This window comes from Strigops habroptila, chromosome 2, assembly GCF_004027225.2.
Source record: "Strigops habroptila isolate Jane chromosome 2, bStrHab1.2.pri, whole genome shotgun sequence".
In the NCBI taxonomy this organism is placed as follows: Eukaryota; Metazoa; Chordata; class Aves; order Psittaciformes; family Psittacidae; genus Strigops; species Strigops habroptila.
This window is the reverse complement of record NC_044278.2, coordinates 12,574,406-12,595,570: the sequence shown is the minus strand read 5'-3', so window position 1 is coordinate 12,595,570 and position 21,165 is coordinate 12,574,406. Positions and strand designations below refer to the sequence as shown.

General features: G+C 45.7%; 1 protein-coding gene across 2 annotated transcripts; it reads left to right on the top strand.

The window, feature by feature from the left end:
* Positions 1–24: 24 nt before the first annotated feature.
* PLA1A (phospholipase A1 member A) lies at positions 25–20,100 on the top strand. Of its 2 annotated transcripts, none has more exons than XM_030471678.1 (12): positions 25–128; positions 4,402–4,567; positions 5,939–6,140; positions 7,410–7,587; positions 9,070–9,178; positions 11,148–11,249; positions 12,137–12,226; positions 13,089–13,256; positions 14,296–14,385; positions 14,825–14,933; positions 18,443–18,607; positions 19,535–20,100. In XM_030471678.1, exons 2-12 carry the CDS (start codon positions 4,450–4,452, stop codon positions 19,617–19,619), a joined length of 1,416 nt encoding a protein of 471 aa, XP_030327538.1. In that variant the 5' UTR covers positions 25–128; positions 4,402–4,449; the 3' UTR covers positions 19,620–20,100. The 2 variants fall into 2 exon arrangements, with proteins under 2 accessions (XP_030327538.1, XP_030327540.1); XM_030471680.1 differs by having other exon boundaries at positions 25–176.
* The last annotated feature ends 1,065 nt before the right edge of the window (positions 20,101–21,165 follow it).

Sequence of the window (21,165 nt, the reverse complement as noted above, 5' to 3'; positions counted from 1 at the left end):
TCTTCTTCCTCCTCTCTTCCTCTCTGCATCTCCCTCTCGCCCCCTCTGCTCCCCGCTTCCTCTCCCTCCCTCTTCCTCAGGCGATTCGTCCCAGGAGCTGGGGGCGCCTGCGGAGCCGCCGGGCCAAGGTCAGCAAAGGGGATTTCACACACGTTGCGGCTCTTTCCGGTGTCTTGGTGGGTTGCGGCTGGCGGAGAGGAGCTGAGGGGGAGAGGTGATGCTGCGAAGGGAGGCTCTGGTTCGTGGGGTGCAGCTCCAGCGAACGGTGGGAGCACAAGTTGTTGCGTTGCTCGCACAGCAGGGGGAGCTGCAGCTGTGCTGCCTGGAAAGCTGACACGAAGTCACACAGAATCTATTCGGGTCGGAAGGGACCTCTGCAGAGCATCTAGTCCAACCCCCTGCCGAGGCAGGGATACTTACAGCAGGTTACACAGAAACGCGTCCAGGCGGGTTTGGGAACCCCACAGGTTGGAGGGAGGACAAATTTCAGCAGGTAATATGCAGCTCGCTGCCTCGGAAAACAGTCGTCATCCAAACCTAGTACTTCTTGCAGTCTGGCATTTGACACCGATGGTCCACAAAAGCCTGCTGTTCTCTTCGAGGGACACCCCAGCAGTATCTCCATCTGAGGGGTGGTCTCGAGGCACAGTGCGTTGTCCTGGATGAGAAGATTCCAGCTGCCAGCAGGTCCAGCTTACAGCCTCAAAGCATGCAGTTCACGATCAGCTGCCAGCCCTGGAGCCAGCAAAGCACTGGTACAGGGCACCAAAGCTCTCACTGCAGTTTTATTTCTTGGCTGAGAGAGACCAGATTGAAGCTGGTTGCTGGGAGGATGCCACCTCCCACCTTGCACAGGTCAACTTTCCTGTAGGTTATGAGATCTTTGGGGTTAGCAGAGAGAAATCTGAGGTAGGGACTGACACTTTCACTTAGAAATAGATTATTTTAAAGTGGAAGGAACCCCAGGAGTTCACCTGCATGCATTCAAAACAGGACTAAGTTCTTCCTACCAAAGAAGAACTTCCACATTGTAGAGGGTGACGAGGGCTTCACAGGGCAGAGAAAGTGAGGGAAGCAAGAAAGCAACTTGAGCCTGGTGGTTGGTGCCCTCACCTAGGCTCCTCTGGTTTTGGGAACTATAAGAGTACTTGGCAAGGATACATTCTTCCCTCTTGTGCATAATTATACAGTCATACTAGGTAGCAGGTCCCTAAAGTACTCACGAAAGACTCGCGAAAACAAAGATTCTCCCCCTTTCCTTACTGAGTACCCAATGAGACTTGCCCATGTTTTCCCTTCCTCAGTTGCTGAGTCAATTTTTAACGTTTTCTTCCTACTATGTCATAGTTAGAACACTCTTCTGAAAGTCAGGAGTTTGAATGGCTTTTTGTTGAAGTGAGAACTAAACCCTGTTCCTCTGTCAGTCCTGGAAACAATACGCTGGAGCCTCCATGCTTCTACTCCATGGCTTCTACTCCATGGGCAAAGGACAGGAAATACCAGAACTGTGATACCAACTATTCTGGCAGTAGAGTAGATCCAGGCCTTAATATACAGTGAGCCAAGCTCTGCATGTATTTCATGCCCTCCCTTGAATGCAAAGACCACAGAAAGTAGTTTTAAATAGTCATCATTTGCATAATTCACACTTGGTTTCCTCCCAGGTCCCACGCTGCCACCCTGATGGCATTGTTTCTGGTATCAGTGAACAGTTTTCCAGGATAAGTGAATTTTCCTGTGGTCGGATATCCACTTGATTACTGGGCACTTGCAGTGCTTATATGCCTTGGCCACCTTTGTGGGCGGGAGGGTGACACTCCCAGTTGAGTTGGGCACTTTCAGCATTTGCTTGAATGTGCAGACATTTTTTCCTGAAAAGAAATCGTGCATAAAATGGAGTTTGTTTGCTTTCATAATCCCTGACTCATTCTCAAGTGAATCACACTGTAAGGAACTGTTAAAAGAAATGCGATGCAACGTCTTTGTAACTTTGCCATTATCATCTCTTCCATAGGGGGGTAAAATGAGTGACACCAACATTAAATTTCTGAACTAATGTAACTGTAGTTATTGAGTAAATAAGTCCACAAACAAAAAAAAAGAAAACCCTTCTTACCAAAATAGTTTTCACTGGCAAGAGCATTTCAGCACAGGAAACAAGTGGCTTTCGCTGTTTGCATGAGGAACCACCACAGTGTGCTGATACAATACAGAATTTCTTGGAACTACTAAACCTGAGATTACAGAAGAAAAAGAAAACCCAAACAGAAAACAAAACACAAAAACGCTCAGGAAACAGATTTTTCCATTTCATGAAAATGTTGGGGGTTTGTTGTTTTGTTTGGGGTTTTTTCTTTCTAGCATATCAGGATGTTGCTTAAAACTCTACACATACACATAGCAGTGTAAAACTAAATCAGATGTGCACATCTTGGCTGTAGTTTTGTTCTTCTCTCAGCTGTGATACCTGGTGCTGCCTTATATTACATGGCATTTCAAAATGTCCGTAGAACTTGGCAAAGAGTAACAGCTGCATCCTGCTACACAGAGTAGTGCTTATTGCCAGAATTTTAAATAAAAAAAAAAATGGAAAGAAGTGTTTACTGGTTTTCTTTAGGGGCCCTGATTTGTTTTACCTTAACAAATTAGTCATTTACACAATTATCCTGTTGCCCTGGAGCCTTGTATGGACATATCACTGACTATTGGTATTTCCTAAGTTTATTTCCTTCTTTCTTGATTGACGGATTATCCAGATCACTGGAATTTGTGGGTGTAATGAAGAAGGAGTGGGCCCATTGCAGTCTATGGGCTTTTATCTTACAGTCTGTGAAACATCTTGAGCCTAGTGCTGGGATTGGAAAGATGAAGAGCATGCTGGAAACCAGGATTTGGCTATTTGTATTGCAGCTTTCATTCTTGGAGAACTGACTGGGATGACAAACTCAATCGCATATTTGAAGAGACATTAAGAACCTACTTCTCTGACAATAAGCCAGCTTAATCATGGAGCCAAGTATTTCAGGATCAGAATGTATCTGTATATGTGTCTCTGGGATGATACAGATGGGACAGGGATTCAGTAGCCCACCAGGCCAGGCAGCTGATGCTGCCTAACTTCCCTGTGAGAACTGGACAAATTTCGCTCAGGAGTGACTTGGAAAGAAAAAAGCTCTTCTGCCTAAAACAGCCCCAATGCCTTTGGTTGAAGAAAACTAGGGCAAGGAAATGACTGCTATTGCAAATAATTGCAAAGGAAGATAATGTTTGATGCTTTTGGAATCAGCCTGATGCTGATCAGACTGAACCAATTTCTTGATTTTGTTGTTCAAATAAAGCAGCTATAGAATAGTGCCTGGACAGATTAATGCTCCTTCACTCACAGAATCACCGAATCACCTAGGTTGAAAACCACTTTTAAGATCATCAAGTCTAACCATTCCCCCAGCACTGCCAAGTCCACCACTAAACCATGTCACTGAGGGCCTCATCTACATCATTTTTGAACACTTCCAGGGATGGTGATTCCACCACTGCCCTGGGCAGCCTGTTCCAATGCCTGACGTTCTTGCCCTTTAACAATGTCAAGGGCAAAGCTGCCTTGCTCTTCTGCAGGAAGGACCAACATGCACCAATGAGACTTAGGAAACAGGCATGCCCTTACCTGAAAGTTTTAAAGCAACCAGGGAGGTGGTGCCACCACCTCCTGAATGTCCTGTGACTGACTCCCGGTTACATATTTGGTTCTTCACTTATGCTTCTCCGTCTGTTTACACCAAAGCAGTAAAGTTTTTTATTCTGAGATCTGTTTGAAGTATTTGCATGCTTATGATACTGGTGCATTACTGAGATCATGCTTTTATTTCCTGTAGTATCTGAAAACGCACTCTCCAAAGGAAAAGTGAAGAGTGTCCCCAACCTAAGAAATGTACAGTCTTAGTGTATTGTGGTGATATGGCCACCAGTTACATTTTAGCCTGTCTTTCCCCTCACTTTTCAGAAGTAATCCACTGCTTTGTGGTCTTTTAGCAGTTACTGCTGAAATTAGAAATACAGGAAATAGACAACAATGCAGTAGGAAAGTACGGAGATGCAAAACTGATATGAATCTTCCCAGCACAGACTTACTGTGAAGTCTTGGAGAAATTACTGTTCCTCGTCAGAATTTAGCAGACAGGTCTAGGTGGCAAGGATAAAGCCCTGTAACTCTGTCACTTGTTGGCACTGGTTTCACTAGCTGATCTCTGAAATGAGAAGCTTGCCTTGAGGAAAGGGAGGTGGGGAGGAAAGAAGTGTCAGCACGTTTTTTATCCAAAATGCAAAGCCCTCTGTTGACATAGACTATGGCAAATGGCCAAATAAGAGCAGAGGTAATTGCCCCTACCCTTTTTTCCCCAAAAGAGCACAGGCTGGTTGATCATTAACACAGTCAAGCTGATCAAGCAACCCATGATGGCTGTTTTTCCCTGGTACTTGGAGTGGACTAACGGGAAGATGGTTGAGGATCCAAAGAGAAAGCTGCTCATTGTTCTTGCTGTCCTCGTGCTGCTCAACTCAGCAGAAGCAGGTAAGAAAACCAGGAGTGCCTGGCAAAAGGATTGAAGGTTTTACATAGAAGGATTTGAATTCAAGTCTCCGTGAACAACTTGTGTGTCAAAAGATCCTTGCTATCATCTAGTTAGGTGCCAGGAGAAAGGGCGGTGCAAGAATGGTACTTTCTTCTCCCATGCTTTCATTCAATCAGTCTCAGTGATTTAATTCCACTAACCTGATGTAGAAGAATGGTCCAGGTTTACTCGGAAATGTAAGGAAGCACTGGCACCAGCATCTCATGCTTTGAAAGTGTAGCAAGTGTAATCTGCAGTAGCTGAGAGAAAATAAACAGACGGCATGCTTCTATTTCTTTCTTCAGTTGTACTGGCAATGACTGCTATCACTGCAGTCCCACAATACCTGCACCACACTGCTTCACAGTGTGCCTTATCTTTACTCACGATCCCCCTCATCTTACACCATTTCTGACACACACAGTGCTTGCACTGAACCCACCCTTCCTAGTTAAGCTGGCTCAGGAAGCTGCGTTTTCTCCAAATTGATCTCGGAGAAAATGTCTTTCTCTCTTGCCTTCAGTACACAGGAAGGCCAAAATAAACAACAGCAAGGGATTGTCACTTCCCACAAGAGGGAATCTGAATTTTGCATCTCATTCCTGTGAGATTGTGCTGACCCTTAGGCCAGTTCTGCCTAGCTGGTGTAAAGCATCTTCTATGGGAACAACCAGCAGTTAGGAACATGGTTGTCTGATTTTTTATCTATTAAACCATTGTATGTGCAGATTCAAGGCTGTTTCGCTTCCTCCAGTCCAGAAGCAATCCTGCTGCATTGTCATAGCAGCAGGATGCAAATATACTGGTTCATAAAGTAACACTTTTTAGGTCAGAAGCGATCATTTAATCATTTAGCTTCCTGCTCATTGCAGGTCAATAAATTTTACCCCATTACTAAGCCTACCAGTATTTGAATACAAATATCCCCATTCAGTGGTGACTATCTGTTGGCAACCTTTTTTTTTTCCCAAAGATCTAATAGCCAGCTCATAAATGTACGCAGTAGCTGGTGTGTGTGGCTGATTTGAAAAACAAAACCAACCAAAACCAACAGAATGTCATTCACATCTCGGTAAAACCACTCTCAAGTCAAAGCTACCGTGACATCTACAGTTATGTTGCCCCAAGCAGTGCTAGAATTCCATCGAAAGACAGAAACAACTTTATCAGACTAAGTTTCCAGAATAGGCTGATTATAATTTATATTCTATCCTTTTTACCAATAGAAGTGAGAATGCTACTTTCATTTTCCTGATGAATTAGAATGAGCTTTTATTTTTTCCATTGCACAGATGCAGATTGAATATGCTATTCACTCCCTTTCATTGCAGGGAATACAGACAGACTCTCAGGGCATCACTGTACTGATTTCCAGACAGCAAATTTCCTTCGGGGCAGTAAACTTAAGGTCCAGTTTCTTCTGTTCACCTCCTCAAACCCCAGCTGTGGGGAGCTAATTTTAGCTGACGATGGTATCAAGAACTGCAGCTTCAACAGCAGCTTGGACACCAAGATTATAATCCATGGCTTCAGGTGAGAGAAAGAAGAGCACTGTGACTAAGCTTTTACTGCTAAATTAAATGCTGCTGGGCCATTCCCAAGCACTGGGTGGGGCTGGTAGGGAAACTTCCTGCTCTCTGACTTTCTTAGCCTCTCAGAGGAGTGGCAGCATGCAAAACATCTAAAAATAGTCTGGAGTGCTCTGCCCCAAACTGGACCTGGGAATTGTCTGGGGATTGTTGGTGGGCCAGGGCAGAGGCATGGAAATTGCTGCTGACAACCCTCATTACAATGCAACTTGAAGTCCTTTAGTTTGTGACCAGCTGCCTATTTTTTGTGTGCTTCACATTTTTTGGAGCCTAAAAAAAAGGAAATTAAAATTTCTTTATTTCTGTCTCTCACTCTCTCCTCATTTACCTCTTCCCTTTCTTTCTTTCCACCTTTTTATTTAAGAAGTCTTTTCCTCAAGATTCTTGCCCCTTAAAATTGTCTTCTTGGAGCTCACATCCTTATTTATCAACAGCCTGGCTTAGTCAGCTATTTAGGAGCCCTGCCAGACACATTATACATTCTTGAAATGGTAGGGATTTGAGTTGGGTTTTTTTAAGCTGCCACCATTCTGCAAGCTTATTTTACTTTCCCGTTTTTCAGCCAGGTGTGACCATATAACATTATTTTGATGTGCAAAAGCCTGAATAGAAAATGCATAGAAGACCAGGATGAAACCACAGAAGATGTTGCAGGGTCTTTTCAGAAAACCAGCTTTTGCCCTCATGTGATATAGCATGCCTCTCACCAGGTGGTTATAAGGGACGTGGGTAGAACATAGCCTACTCTGTTTTCCTTGAATTCTTGTGTATAGATTTTATTGGTTTTGGGGTTTTTTTTTTTAACTGTCTACAGGTGAGGAAATGTAGCAGTGAAAGACTAGGTGATTTGGCCAAGGACTTCCTGACAATTGATAGCAGAGCAGGATCTAGATGTTCCTGGTCAGCTCACGTACTTGAGGTGGGCTCTGTGGTGGCTAACTGAAGCACCACAGCAAGACTGAGATCTCAGGCTGAGCCCTGCAAATGTTATCTCATTCATTAAAATATCTGGTTCCCTTCTGAATCAGTATGTTCTGGAAAGTGTTACTACACCACTGAAAAAAAATGCCACCTGTTGATGTCCGGACCCACAGAAAACTTTCGACAACTGTCTGGCAGCCTCCTCTAAGACATGTGAAGCCCCAGCACCTGTGAACAACATATGCCCTACTTTGGAAGGCACCTAACATACTCATTTCTGATGACTCCACAGGGCTTTGGGCACTAAACCTTCCTGGATTGAAGGGCTTGTCCATGCCATACTGAACACAAGCCTGGTGAACGTGATCGCAGTAGACTGGGTTTATGGGTCTACAGGAGCCTATCCCTTTGCAGTGGAAAATGTCACAGAGCTGGCCCTCTCCATCTCACAATTCATCAGCAAGCTCCTGGTAAGCTACTGTGCATTTCCAGTGTGGGGGGGGAGCATGGCCAAAGAACATCATTCATGCAAAAGATTCGGAGAGCTGCTCCCAACCTGCTGTCTCCAGGAACTGGACAAGCAGACTCTTTATTCCAAAGTGAGCACTGTGTAACTCTGAAGAGGTTTCTTCTTTTCCCTCTCAGTCCAGACTTGAGCATGCCACTGTTTTTCATTTTGCTCTTGAGTTTTGACATTTTCTGAAAACACATCCCTGTTGCCAGCTGCCTCTCCAGCCCAGGACAAACCAGAAGGGTGCCCTGGGTTTTCTCAGGTCCCTGCTTCACTGGACAGTCATCTTCTGCCCAGAAATTTTGTCCAGGGAGATGGAGGGGGTGGTATTTAAAGCTATTTTATATTTGCTTTGGGCTTCAGATATACTTCCCAGTAACTGGAAGGCCCCAGATGTGTCACAGTTAGTTTGTGCACAGCACAGCTGAACACCCCTTACACACTGAATGTGATACATCTTTGTGCTAACCAGCTATGCATAAATGCACCATGTAATGTTTTCACTGCAGACCCAGGCTGCCCAGCATAGGAGTTCCTGGGTATCTACACACCTTGCCGTGCCGAGTCACACTTTTCTAACCTGTTGCTGTATGGCAACCCTTGGAGCCGCTGTGTCATTAGAAGGATGGGGATGGGGTGGAGGGGGAGAGGACTGTCACACCTCATTGCTGATTAGGTCACAGAGTGAACAAGTGACTAATGGACAGTGTCCCCACTTCTCATTCCATATCTGTGCTGAGCTCTAGTTTAGTTACTTGAGGACTTTTTCAGTCTAGCCTCTCCTGCAACACTACACAGAAGACTATATTCTCCCCTCATAAGTCTCAGTACTACTCCAGGATATAGCCTCATTTAAAAGTCAGGATTTTTCATCTTCCCCTCATGCTGTCATGCACCATAAGCTCTCCCATTTTATGGTACTACATCATGCAGGCACCTGAATTCCTGTAGATGGAGTTATCTCACATCAGGTGTAAGTGGCTGTGGCAGATCAGCTCATGGATAAATCCTTAATCTCTGCAAATATAATCTGAAAGTACTAATCAGGATATTGGCACAATGGTGGTATAAAAGTGAAAAAATTTTCTTAGCTTTACCAAGAAAAAGATTATTCACATGGTGAACATGGATAACTCAGCTGAGAGAGGGAAACTCAGCCTGAAACAAGGTGTGGGAAGAGAAGCTACAGGCCATGTAGTTATAAACAGGAACATCTGACCTGACCAACTTGGTTAGGGTTGAGTTTGCATCTGTGGACCTGAATAAAGATTGAAAAACAGAAAGGGCAATACCCATCATTCCAACATCTGTTTAGTTCTCCACCATACACCTCAAAAGCAATCTTATGTTAGAAAAGTTACAGAACTGCTGTATGGATTGAGACGGGGTATTTCACCTTTCTGCTATAGAAACATTAATCTGAATTATCATCAATCTGCAGGCCCTGGGAGTCTCAGGGACATCCATCCACATCATTGGGGTAAGCCTTGGTGCGCATGTTGGGGGCCTGGTGGGGCACTTCCATGGCGGTCAGCTGGGACGCATAACAGGTATCATAAAACTGAGTTTTGGGTCCTTGTCTGCTCTTCAAGGGAGACAATGAAAGACCAAGGAAGGGGAATCATTCGTAGTGGTCTTTTAATTGCATAAGGGCTCATTAGAGCCAAGTTTAAGGCTTATTCCTAGCTTCAGAAGAGCCTGACAATCCCTTTCCAGCCATCGGTCCCCTCCACACTGCCAAAGGAATGCATGTATTTGCAAAAGAATCCTTCCACCCCTGCTCCACTCTTCAAATTGGTTGCCAGCATAAAAGAATACAAAGCCTCATGACTAATGAAAACTCACAACACCCACATCCTTTGCTTCCCCTTTATATCAGTGTGGTTCTTACAATTAAAGCCCACAGTGCATGTCATTGTGTGGAGCAGCAAGAGTCAGCTGCTCTGCAGGAAAAATGTGAGTTGAGAGCCAAGGGGACAGCCAGGTAGGCAGGGGCAGTGGCCTCACTGACAAGTGACGCAATCCTACCGTATCTGGGCAAGAAGAGCAGAGCAGGTCCAATGACAGGAACTGGGGTTGTCCACAGTTGAGTGATCACCAGGCAAATCTGTAGTGATGAGGCAAGCCCAAGGTCAGCCAAGAAGTCACATCAGCAAGATAAAAGCAGGACCAGCAGGACACTGGGCTGGACATGGCATCCCTACAACACAGCTCAGACAAGGACCAAAGGCAAGAGCCTGAGCCAATCTTGGGAAGCCCCAGATGAAGATTCTTGCTGTTCTCTCCCACAAGTCAGCTGTTTCCACAGTAGACTGATCAAGGCCACTCAGCTGTGCCAAATCAGAGCTGACATTAAACACAGAAAGCAAGACTCCTGAGTGTGGGGAACAGGTTGCAGTGGGCAAATTGCAGAGAAAGATGGTTAGAGCCTGATCGTGGCATTTAGAGCTTTTTGGCTCAACTCAGCCTTTTGGTATGCAGCGTGAATAGAGCCACAGAATGATTTAGGTGAGAAGGGGCCTTAGAAGATTTCTAGTCAACCTCCCACCACCGCCATAAAAAACAATCCAGAGCTGCCCTCTCAGATCAAGTTGTTGATGGTCTTGCCAAGTTCTGGGAATTCCCAGGGATGGAGATTTGTTTTGATAGGAGGCAAAATGTCACCCTCTCACAAATGCAGACATGTCAGCTTGTATATTGTTGATATTGCCTTCTCCATAGAGAATTAATGGGACTGAGTCCAAGGCAGTGAAACTTGGCCAGCTGGAAACTGGCATGTGAAGTAGAGCTGTTTCTTAAACTATTTATGTTACCTGGGGTGTGAAAAAAAAACTTGTGAGATTACTTTTCTATGAAAAGTGAATAGGGTAAACCTCAGCTAGGAAAAACAAACAAATATCTTTAACCTTTTCTGTGGCATTGCCAAGGATAATTTCCTCTGTATTCCTCTGACTGCTCAGAAGCTGCTTCAGGAGCAAGTTCTGGGCAAAAATGTAGATGCTTAGGGACTCAATTTTATTTGTGGGAGAGGGCTCAGAAGCCTCTTTGTTTTAAGGATGTTTGATAATATCAAACCTCTGTAATGCTTGGATTAGTTAATACCTGGGATGCTGGATTCATCACCCAACTGATGACCTTCAGTGACATTTCTCAGACTATAGTGCTAATACAAATGATAGTACAATTAGGGAGGGTTTTATGAGTTTTATTCTCTTTCACTGAAAAGCCAAAAGACACTCTGTACCCACTCTGTCAGAGCTATTGGAAGTTCAGTCATGGCTTTACGGCCTAGAAACTTGAGGTACAAAACTGCTAAGGGCAGTAGAACAGTGGAGGACACGGTAAGGAAGCTGTAGTGGGGGGGGCAGAAACCATTCTGGAGCCCGATCAGTGCAACCTGGGAATAATTTATCACTTCTGCCTAGCAACATTTTAAAAGTTTTGATAAAATAACTGGTCCAGAAGTAAGAAAGAGAGGCTGAAGAGCACTATTTGTTGAGGTGTTTGATTTTGTTACAGGCCTGGATCCTGCAGGCCCTAAATACACCAAAGCCAGCCCTGAGGAACGCCTGGATCCTGGGGATGCCCTCTTTGTGGAAGCCATTCATACCGATGCTGACAGTAAGCTGTCTTCCATCTGCTTTGGTCCATGCTTCTCTTCATCCTGCCATAATTATTGCTAAGGAGCCTGTATGTCATTGTCCCTTTTTTTGCCAGATTACCAGAAATGCAGGCCCATCTGAGGAAGTTTCTTTGTGAGATAGGATTTAATGATTAATTCATTGGCACGTACCCATACCCCAGAGCACTTCAAGCAACAGACAGGAGGAGATTAAACAGAGGGCAATCCTTCAGCAAGTTTTTTTCTTTAGCCCTTCCTCAGCAAAGTGAGTTTATGCAGAACCAGCTCAGCATGGCTTTTACCATCTGGAAGGAATTTACATGTCTAGTCTCACTTTGCTTTTTCCCACCTGACGTAAGAAAGGTGCCGCTGCGAGTGCAGAGGGAAGGTAACAGAGTCAAACCAACAGCTCCTTCAACAACAGAGTAACTTTTCTAAAGCACTTGGGGTCTATGTCAGCAGAACATGTGCTGAAGAATAACACGGTGCCTTTGAGTCACACCTCTTGCCTGGAGATCATGAAAACCTCTACCAACGTAACTCTCAACCATGCCACATTAATGTTGTGGTCAGTTTTGTTCTCCTTTACACAGAACAAAGGAGTTTGTTCTCCTTTACACAAGAGCCTGACTCACAGAGGTGGTGATTAAGCTGCAGTTCCCAGTCATTTCGGTGGCAGGGCCTGGGGCGCTTTCTGTTCCTCGCAGCAAACCTGCACAATGCAGGTGTGTAGGAACAGGAAATCTGTCCTTGCGGTCTCCAGCACCGGAGCTGTGTCCAGCACTACTACTGTTCAACCAGTTATTGGGGCTTGTCATACACCCTGTAGGGTAAAGCCTATTTAAGACCAAGTGTAAGAATGAAGTAGCATTTCACCTCCTTTCAGATTTCGGGATCCGGATCCCTGTAGGCCATATCGATTACTTCGTCAATGGAGGCAAAGATCAGCCAGGATGCCCCCGATTCATCTCTGCAGGTGAGAACACTCTGTGGCCAAGAAAAGGGCTTTCATGGCCATTTAGCAGCCTGTGAAAACGCTGTTTGGCAACCAGCTCCTGCTACAGTCTGGGCAGATATCAAGGTGATACGATGTGTATTTCTAAAGCCATACAGTGGCAGGGATTCATAGCCCACATCTCCTCTCAGCAGTACATCAAGCAGCTGAAATTAAAACCACATACAGGCCAAGTGTCTTGACAACACTGCGGTCAAGAGAGAGATGTGGTTTTGGTGACACTTCTGTATGAGCCAAAACCCTAGAATCAGCAGAGTTTGTATCAACAAAGAAAACATTTTAGCTAGAAAGGCTCTTAGGTACCTCTGGCAAAAGCTTATTTTTGTTGTTCATGCCGCAAGCTGTGTCTCTATTTAGAAAGACAGCTTGTAAGAGTACAGCCCTTTGAGAATGGGACTTTACATAGTAAATAGGGTGGATAAATATTCAAGTATGTTCTGCACTGGGGGCCAGGTTACAGGGGACACCTATGGCACCTCGCTTCCATAGCTGGGGTCCCAGTGTAGGTGAGAGTCAAAGTTATTGTACCCCCTTGCAGAGCACTTGGGGCCTCATCGATGGTACACTGATGGAGACATGGCAGCTCAGCAGTCCCCTTCATCTCAGGGACTCCATTAGCCTGGGAGATGCACTTCTAACTTCCTACCTAACTTCTTTTGCAGTGGGGATCTGGGCTTGTCACAGAGATGCTCTGCAAAATGTTATTAACGGGAAGGGGATTGCTGCAGAATCAGTAAGAGTGTTTCTTGGGAACATGCAAAAAAGGCTGAAGCCAACTGAAAGGCTCATGGCTGTTTTTCTCTGGGTGCATTTTTTCTTGCAGGCTATAAATATCTGATCTGCGATCACATGAGGGCAGTACATCTCTATGTCAGTGCCTTGAAAAACTCCTGTCCGATCGTGGCTTTCCCTTGTGCAAGTCATCAAGATTTTTTAAATGGTCATTGCCTGGACTGTGTTGACCCCTTCCTGTTCTCCTGTCCCAGAATAGGTACAGTACCAGCATGAGACCTTCCTGGAGCAGATGACAACACATTCCTGATGGGTGCCAGTGCAGAGCACAGTACTCAGTTCAGATTTCTCTGAGTAGGATTTGCCTTGAATCTCTTTGGGGATAGTAAGAAGCTGTTTCGGTTTCAGGCTTCTATAGAGAAGCTCTAAAAGCTCATATATTGCCCAAGATAGAACACCAAAATCTTGAACTTCTGGTCATTAAAGGTTTCATTTTCACAAACTAGTTGAAAGAGAGTTTCCAGAATCACCTGCCAAACAAGTGGGCAATTAACTCAAAAAGTGTCTTGTTTAGAGAAGCAGCTGGAAATTTTAGCCCAAGTCTGAAGTCCCATTCTTCTACAAACCACTCACTGTTGCTGTGTCACCGCCTTCCCATAGATTTGTGCCATGGCCACCCCAAAGATAAACTCCCTGGACTGGGAGAAGGTAATAGTTACCTCTTTTAGGCTTCTGAAACTGGGCTGTAGCACAAGGAGAGGAAGCGTCTTCTAGTGCTATTTGCAGTCTGGTACAGAGGAACATAAGGAGAGGCCTCTTCTGGGATAGGTGCTCGCACATCAGCTACTCCTTCCCCATCTCACCAAGCCACATTGTCAGCTAGTCAGTGGTGCAGGCCTCACGTTATAGTGGTCTTCTCACTTGACCAAGGAATTCAATTTCCCAGTGTTTGCATTGTCATTTACATTTGCGCTACGTTTCCTGACTTGGTAGTCTTCAGTCTTCCTCATTTTGCACACTGATAACAGTCTGTTAGCAGAGCAATGAAATAAAGCCACCAAGAAGTATTCTGATGATGATTACCTGGGGTAGCCAGAATAAGCTTTTTGAGGGAACATTAACCTGCCAAGCAGAAACTACAAACCTCTACTTGCTCTGATTTGCACTGGTATAAAAAAGGGTCTATCCTCCAAGACAGTGGGGTTAGGTGGGGTGAGTGGAGGAGAATGGGGAACAATTATGTTTCTGTTCTGGATCATTCATGGCTTTCCCTGCACTGGCTTTATTTCCTCCTGCAGGCCTGCTGGAGCAGGCAGGTGTCAACATGACAAAGCTTCCCAAGGAAGTAAAAGTGTATTTAATGACCAGTCCTTCAGCTCCATTCTGTGGTGAGTAGTATGAGAAAAAAAGATTAGTCAGAAGGTTGTTGACCAAATGAGGTAGATCCAGGTGGTTATAACCTCCCATCCCTGTTAGAATCAGCTCTTGTGGCCCAGACGGTCTGAGACACACAGCTGAAGAGCAATAACCCTGCACATCTCCCCTATAAAGCCCTTTCCAGTGGCTTTATCAGTGTGGGCACAGCCCTGGATTAACACAGCCACATGGCTTCAGGACTGAAGGGTAGTGAAAATGCATGTTTACACTGGACTGTGGAGACCTGCCCGCTGTGCTTCCCATAACACAGAGACTAGTTTCTTTGTTATGTGTGTTTGTTTCTTTCTACTGGTGGGGCCAGGGAAAGAGTGCTAGAAGACTTCTCTTGGAAGGAATAGGTCTAACTGACAATACCAGCCCTCACTTCCACATACTTTGCCTTTTGCTCAGTCCACCACAGCCTGGTTGAGTTCCATTTGCAGAAGAAAAGAAACATAGTCACCAGCATTGAGGTCACTTTCTGGAGCAACAGCACCAAGGACACAGTGAAGATCACCATGTGAGTGACAGCGCATGCTTCTGGCCTGGGGTTTTTTTTTTTCCAGCTCTATATGTAAGGCTGTTTATCCCAGTCCAGGAAAGGCACAACAATAGCGAATCTCCCTGTGGGCAGTCACTGTGTGATGAACCACAACCTTTCTTCTGGAGCCTCTCCACATTTACGTTAAGTGCTCTCAAGAATCAGGCATGTGCTGCTATTACCCTGGGTAGGCCCACCTCCTCTCTGAGTGCAGGAGGTATACTCTAGGATCCCCAAATTTGCACTTTTGTGTTGCTATGCTGCTTCCTTTTCTACACCATCCACATGCCTGGTGCCAGTTCTAACCACAGTCAGACAGTTATTACTACTCTGCTAGTCAAAGATGGCTACAGCAAGACCCCATCCATCAGAGGTTCCAGACTGATAGAATTAGTGGCTTAGACAGCTCTCTTGATGCCCGACAGGACAGCAGTTACAAAGAGGAGACAAGTGCATCTCTGCACAGTCAGGAATGTGTTCAATAGCTTGTTTCCTCTGCAGTAATGCAGCAAAGCTCTCAGGCTCTCACTGTAGGGAAACGTCCAGGAGGCAGAGGATGAAGACCATGTGTGCAGACAGACAGATCTCTCTTGAAAGCACCTCCCTTCTCCAAACTGTGTCTGAGTTAAAGGACCAGACTCAGATTCCTGTTCCACAGCCCTTGCCACAGGGTATCTCTCCACCACAGAAGTTCCCCAGAAGTCTTTCTCACTTCTTCCTATCTCTTCTTTCCCACTGCTGTGGGCTGGGAACCGCAAGGTGGACATGCAGCTAGCACACGCTGCTGGCTGCCTCAGGAAGCAGGAAAACTGTCTGCTAAAGAGCCCCAGCCAGCACTCCTAGGATCAGAGGGGTTCCAGCACTGGCTTCCACACAGTCCTTAGCGCTAAGCCAAAACACTGTGACCTGAAGCTAACTGTTCTGCTGCTTCAGTCCTGGGCACCAGGAGGTAGGGATGAGAACCAGGGAAAGGGAAGCCACGCTCCAGGGTGCTCTCCAGATTGACATAGCTGGTTGGTCAGAGATTTCCAGCCAGGCACTGCAGTCTGGATTAGTGCTCCAGCCTGGTGCAGCTGAGTCTGTTCGACCCTCCCCAACTTGGAAGCCAAATCCGCCTTTCCCAGAGATGAAGAAAGGGAGGAAATAGGAACACCCAGGTCAAGTCAGGACCTGTGCAGCACTTCCCATTTGCAGCTGTGGGACACAGGGTTTGGTGTCCAGCAGGAGTCATGTGAGCACTGGAGGGAATGGCTGCCTGGAGAAGTGAGACAGGCAGGCAATCCCCAGGCTTTGCTGTACCCTCAAGTTTTAATGAGACACTAGAGTTACAGCAGGGTAACCTATCCAGAGACACCCTCACCCTGAGAGAACAGCAGTTGTTATCTCATTTAAGTGCTTTCCCAAGAAGCACAAGGCTAAACTGAAAAATCAGCTTATGGCAATAAACCTACAGATTTGAGAGCATAAAATTGAAGATATCCCTTCTAATTCACACTGTAGCAAACAAATTTTCCCACTCCAGGGAAAGCTCAGCCCTCCAGTGCAGTCAAGCTCAGAGTGTCTAATGGGCATAGATTTTCACATAGCAGTCCAGGCACTGGTGAATCACTGACTCATTTCAGGCCATCTGACCTGCATGTCATCCTGCAGTTCCCCAGAAGTGCACAGGAACTTGGGAGCGTTCAGCCAGTCTCATACCTTCAGCAAGTGACTCACGTGGCTGTGTCTTGCCTCACATTGCCCTTCTCCTCCAAACATCAATTCCAGCCTCATTCCTTGAGGTGCCATTACCCCACTGGTTGCTCAGAGTGCCCCAAGAAACATGTCCCCAAGCCCCATAGCTGCCATGGGGCTGGCAGAGTAAGGAACTTGTTACACAGCACGCTTCTCAGCTGCACTGACATTGCTTACGCATCACACAACATCATCCCCCGTATCCAAAAATCATAGAATGGTTTGGGTTGGAAAGCACCTTAAGATCATCTAGTTCCAACCTCTTGCCATGGGCAGGGAGCCAGCAAAGAGTCCTACATCCATCCAAAGGTTGTGTGGGATTGGAGCAAATGTCAGTCCAGGAGTGACTTTCTTTAACCTGCTTAACCAACCCTGCCCTGTTTCTGTGTCCTAGGGCAGGGTTGCATCCTGCCCATGGACAACACAGTAGAGAGATGCATGTTTGTTTTCCAAACCCTCTGTTTGTTTTCCATTTGCTATCTATTACTCACTTTTATAACCACAATTTCATGATGCTTCCTATTTTTGGCAGCTTCAAGCCAGACACAGTCTGACACACAAAACCTCCAACATCTACCACTGCAGTTTAAGAGAGGGATTGGTTGTGCTGGTTTGGGTTGGCCACTCTGGCCTAGGAGGATGCTGAGCACAACTATCAGCTCACTCCCAGGAGCTATGCTAGTTAGCAGAAATGTAGGCTCTTCCTGACCCTTTTGTCACCTCTCCCCTTTCCCTACCATCACATTTCCAATCAGGCACTCACCCAGGTGCTTCTGGGATTGTGCTGAGTCAGTTACACACATATTCTTCATGAGCACAAAGAAATCTCTGATCTGCAGGCTCTTAGAGGTGCCAAGAAGATCAAGCATAAGGCAGCCCATTGGATTGACTCCACAGGAGCGGGGTGGCCCACCTACATAGAATGGCTGGCCTGTACCCCTTCGTAGCACATGACTGACTGGGCTCTAATCACTGGCTGTTTACCAAACCTCTGGTATTTCTCAGTTCATGTTACCTGGGTAAGAGTATCGGGACAAACATCCCTCTATCCAACCATCACACCTTCAACATGGTCAAAAGCAAATACCTAGGAAAAGTATAAAAAAAAAGGCAGTGTAAGCATGTAGCAATACTTCCTCAAATAGTTTCCCAGTGTCTAGTAACTGTATCTCAGGGACTTCAAGAGCCAAAGGTGGATCTTTGTCCTTATTAGCTTTTGTCTTCTATGAGCTTGTCCCATCCCCTTCCTGTGACTTGTACAGTTAGATAAACTTTCTAGCACCCACAACATCCCATAGTAAGGATTTTAAGAGCTTAAAAGGAATAGTACTCTGCAGCATGCAATCTTTCTGAGCCTGCCACCTCTTAACTTCCTTTGGTGAGACCAAGTTCAGGTACTGGAAGACATGGTGAACAACCGATCCCCATCTGTATCGTTCATGATTTCACAGATGTTGACCTTATCTACCACTTACCTCTCTGTAGCCATTTGGGCAGTGTTTCAATCTATGTGCAACAGCAAAAACAGTTCTTTTAATTGTGTGATGGAAGGAAGGGTATTTATCTATAAATATTCTTGACTACAGAAATAAATCATGGAGAGACAGCCAGATGAGTCTTCTCACTCCACTGTATTGTGTGAGGCCTTCCCAGTAATATCCCAGGTTCCTCCAGTGTTTCAACAGCTCTGCATACGGCCTGCATCTGCACATTGATTGAATGCTCTCCCTCACATTTCTCACCCTGCCTTGCAGACCTAAGCACGAGGAGGTGGGCAAACGGCTGCTGGCCCACAGAGTTCCCCTCTGCCAGATAAACAGTGTGACACTCAAGTATCTCCCCAAGAACCACTTTTGGAGGAAGGACGAGTCGTCCATTGTCGGCAAGTTCTGTGCAGCCCCACTGCCTCTTGATAGCAAGTAAGTCACTGGAAAACCTTACAGGGACCCACTGAGCCTGCAGCCTGTGGTTTGAAACAATGCATTCTCTCCCCTGGTTAGATAAACATGTAAAGAGGTCTCTCCCTCTATCACCTCGGTGTCCCTGTGTAAATCATTTTCTACCTGTGAGGGAGAAAAATTACCAAGGTAGTTTTCTAGGAGCTTTCTACACTTCTTCCCCAAGGATAAAAACACCGTGCAAGGAAAGTGGCTGTGACTCACATCACCCTGAAGATGCTTAAGTCACAAACCACAGTAAAATCTTGTACTAACTGGAATTTATTCCTTTTGTCCCTGATTACTCTCTTCATCTTTCCCCTGTCAACAATGGGCCCCCATCTGAAACATGACAAACAAACATTTTTCAGGATGAGGCAACAGAAGACCAGTAATATATTTCTGCTTCTTATACTGCACAGCTTTATAAAGCACTAAGGCTAAAGATAATTATTTGGGGATTTTCTAGGCCATGCATTGTAGAGTATATGCCTTCAGCCATGATTACCTTACCCAGAGTAGAAGCAACCAAGTCCTTCTCATCCTGAGAGAAATAAAGGTCTTCTCAATAGTACAATATTCTTGCCAGGAGTTTTGCAGATCCGAAGTTCCTGCAGGCAGGGCAAAGTAGCTGGGTCTATACTGACACATTAAACTCTGTCCATGTTGCTTCTGAGTTGAATGGTACTGTGGGGGTGGGGGGGGATGTGGAAAGAAGAAGGACACAACCCCATACAATTCATCCCAATTCGCTCTCTAGCCAAGTGATCCCAGCAAGGGCACAGCACCCTGTTCATCGTGCCCTTGCAAAGCAGCACAAGGTCCATCTGCATCTTGCTTGCCTCTGTGTTAGAATAGCAGCCACCACCTGCTAATGCCCAGCCTGATTTCCCTGTGCTCTTCCCACAGCAGGATAATGTCATGCCTGCCCTGGAACGTCACCCTCCCCAGCAACACAGACATCTCCTATGAGCTGCACACTGCTTGTGCCTAGCCACTGCCTTTGGAGCATGCAGGCATACCCCAAAATGGAAAGGATCCCTAAACCTGTTGCTGCTGTCTGCTCACACATGATGCTTTCACCATAAAACTGGATGGGTTATTTACTTCCTGCATTAGGGACAGGATGTCAAGGAAAAGAAGTGTGCGGCAGATCGGTGAGTACAAGTCTGACTGGTTACGGCAAGACTTCTCAGTTAAAAGGCTGGATTTGGACTTCTATCTCACGGGTTCTGTACCCAGCTCTGAGTGCAACTATCAGCCCGCTCCCAGGAGCTATGTTGGTTAGCAGAAATGTGCTAAGTGAGTACTGATTGAGTGAGAAGGGCAAGTAATTTAATCTCAAGTTTTGGATCTGTATGAAAGAAGAGATAATATCATTCTTCCTACAACAGGAGTGTTGGAATGATTCATTTGTGGTTTATATTAAAGTGTCCTGAGCTCTTCATATTAAAGGTGAGAGGTATTATTTTTCCTCAGCATGGAGAAATGATGCGGTTCAGGGAGTTATTCTTAGCCAATGCTCCAATGGGAAACTTAGTAGGCCCATCTATAAGACACATTCAGAGTGAGACCCTATTGATTTCATGTTAGCGCTCCTGCTAAGTAATCAGAATGGATCCCCTTCCCTGACAGGCCTGGAGCAGCTCTTCTGGCTGTTGGCTTGTTCTCTTTGAAGCTTACATAAAGTTAAACAGACACCAGGAACATGGCAGTGCTCTTGCATCTTATACTGCTTCAACCAACTGCCCAGAACAGAAGGTAACAGTAGGAGGACGGAGCATCATAGTTACAGGGCCACCTAACACAAATTACTCCTAGGAACTCAGCACAGCCTTTCAGACCTGGAAAAGTAGCTGAGGTCTGGAAGGAATTGGCGATTACAATATTACAACACAATAGGATTACAATATAAGACACATGTACATAGAAATAGCCCTTACCCATCCACACCTTTTCCACCACCTTGATGCATATGTAAATTAAAGAGGATACAAGTCTTTCATCACCTCTGCCCATAAATCATATCTTCTATAGGCTGTTTTCTCTGGTTCTCTGGACTGGCTCCACTGGGTGAAAGAAGTGCGCCAGGAACACCATGAAGAAGCCTCAGTCATTTGTCACGAACTGTCACTATTGCTCCACTAGACATTGTCACTGCAGAGTTAGCTCCTGCTGTCAGCTCATGTCCAAGCTTTTGGGCCCTGAAAGGCCAGCTAACAAACACCATCTCCAGCTCACACTCAGGAGGGGTTGGAGCTGGATTCTGACAACCTGACAGAGATCCAGGTTAGCCAGTGCCATGACTGAGGAGTTTCCAGGGAGCTCCTTGTTGAAGACTGGAACATAACCTCAGCAGGCACCTGTGGAGGGCAGCATCTAATTCAGCCCAGCCCATTACTTCAGGCAGGTGTATAAAGTAGATGGACACAGCTTCATTGAGCAGTGCAAGGAGCCATTTACACCATGGGTCCCACATACCCACCACTTCAGAGGCCTCTCCAGACCTCAGCAAGAGTGCCAGATGCCAAGGGCAGAGA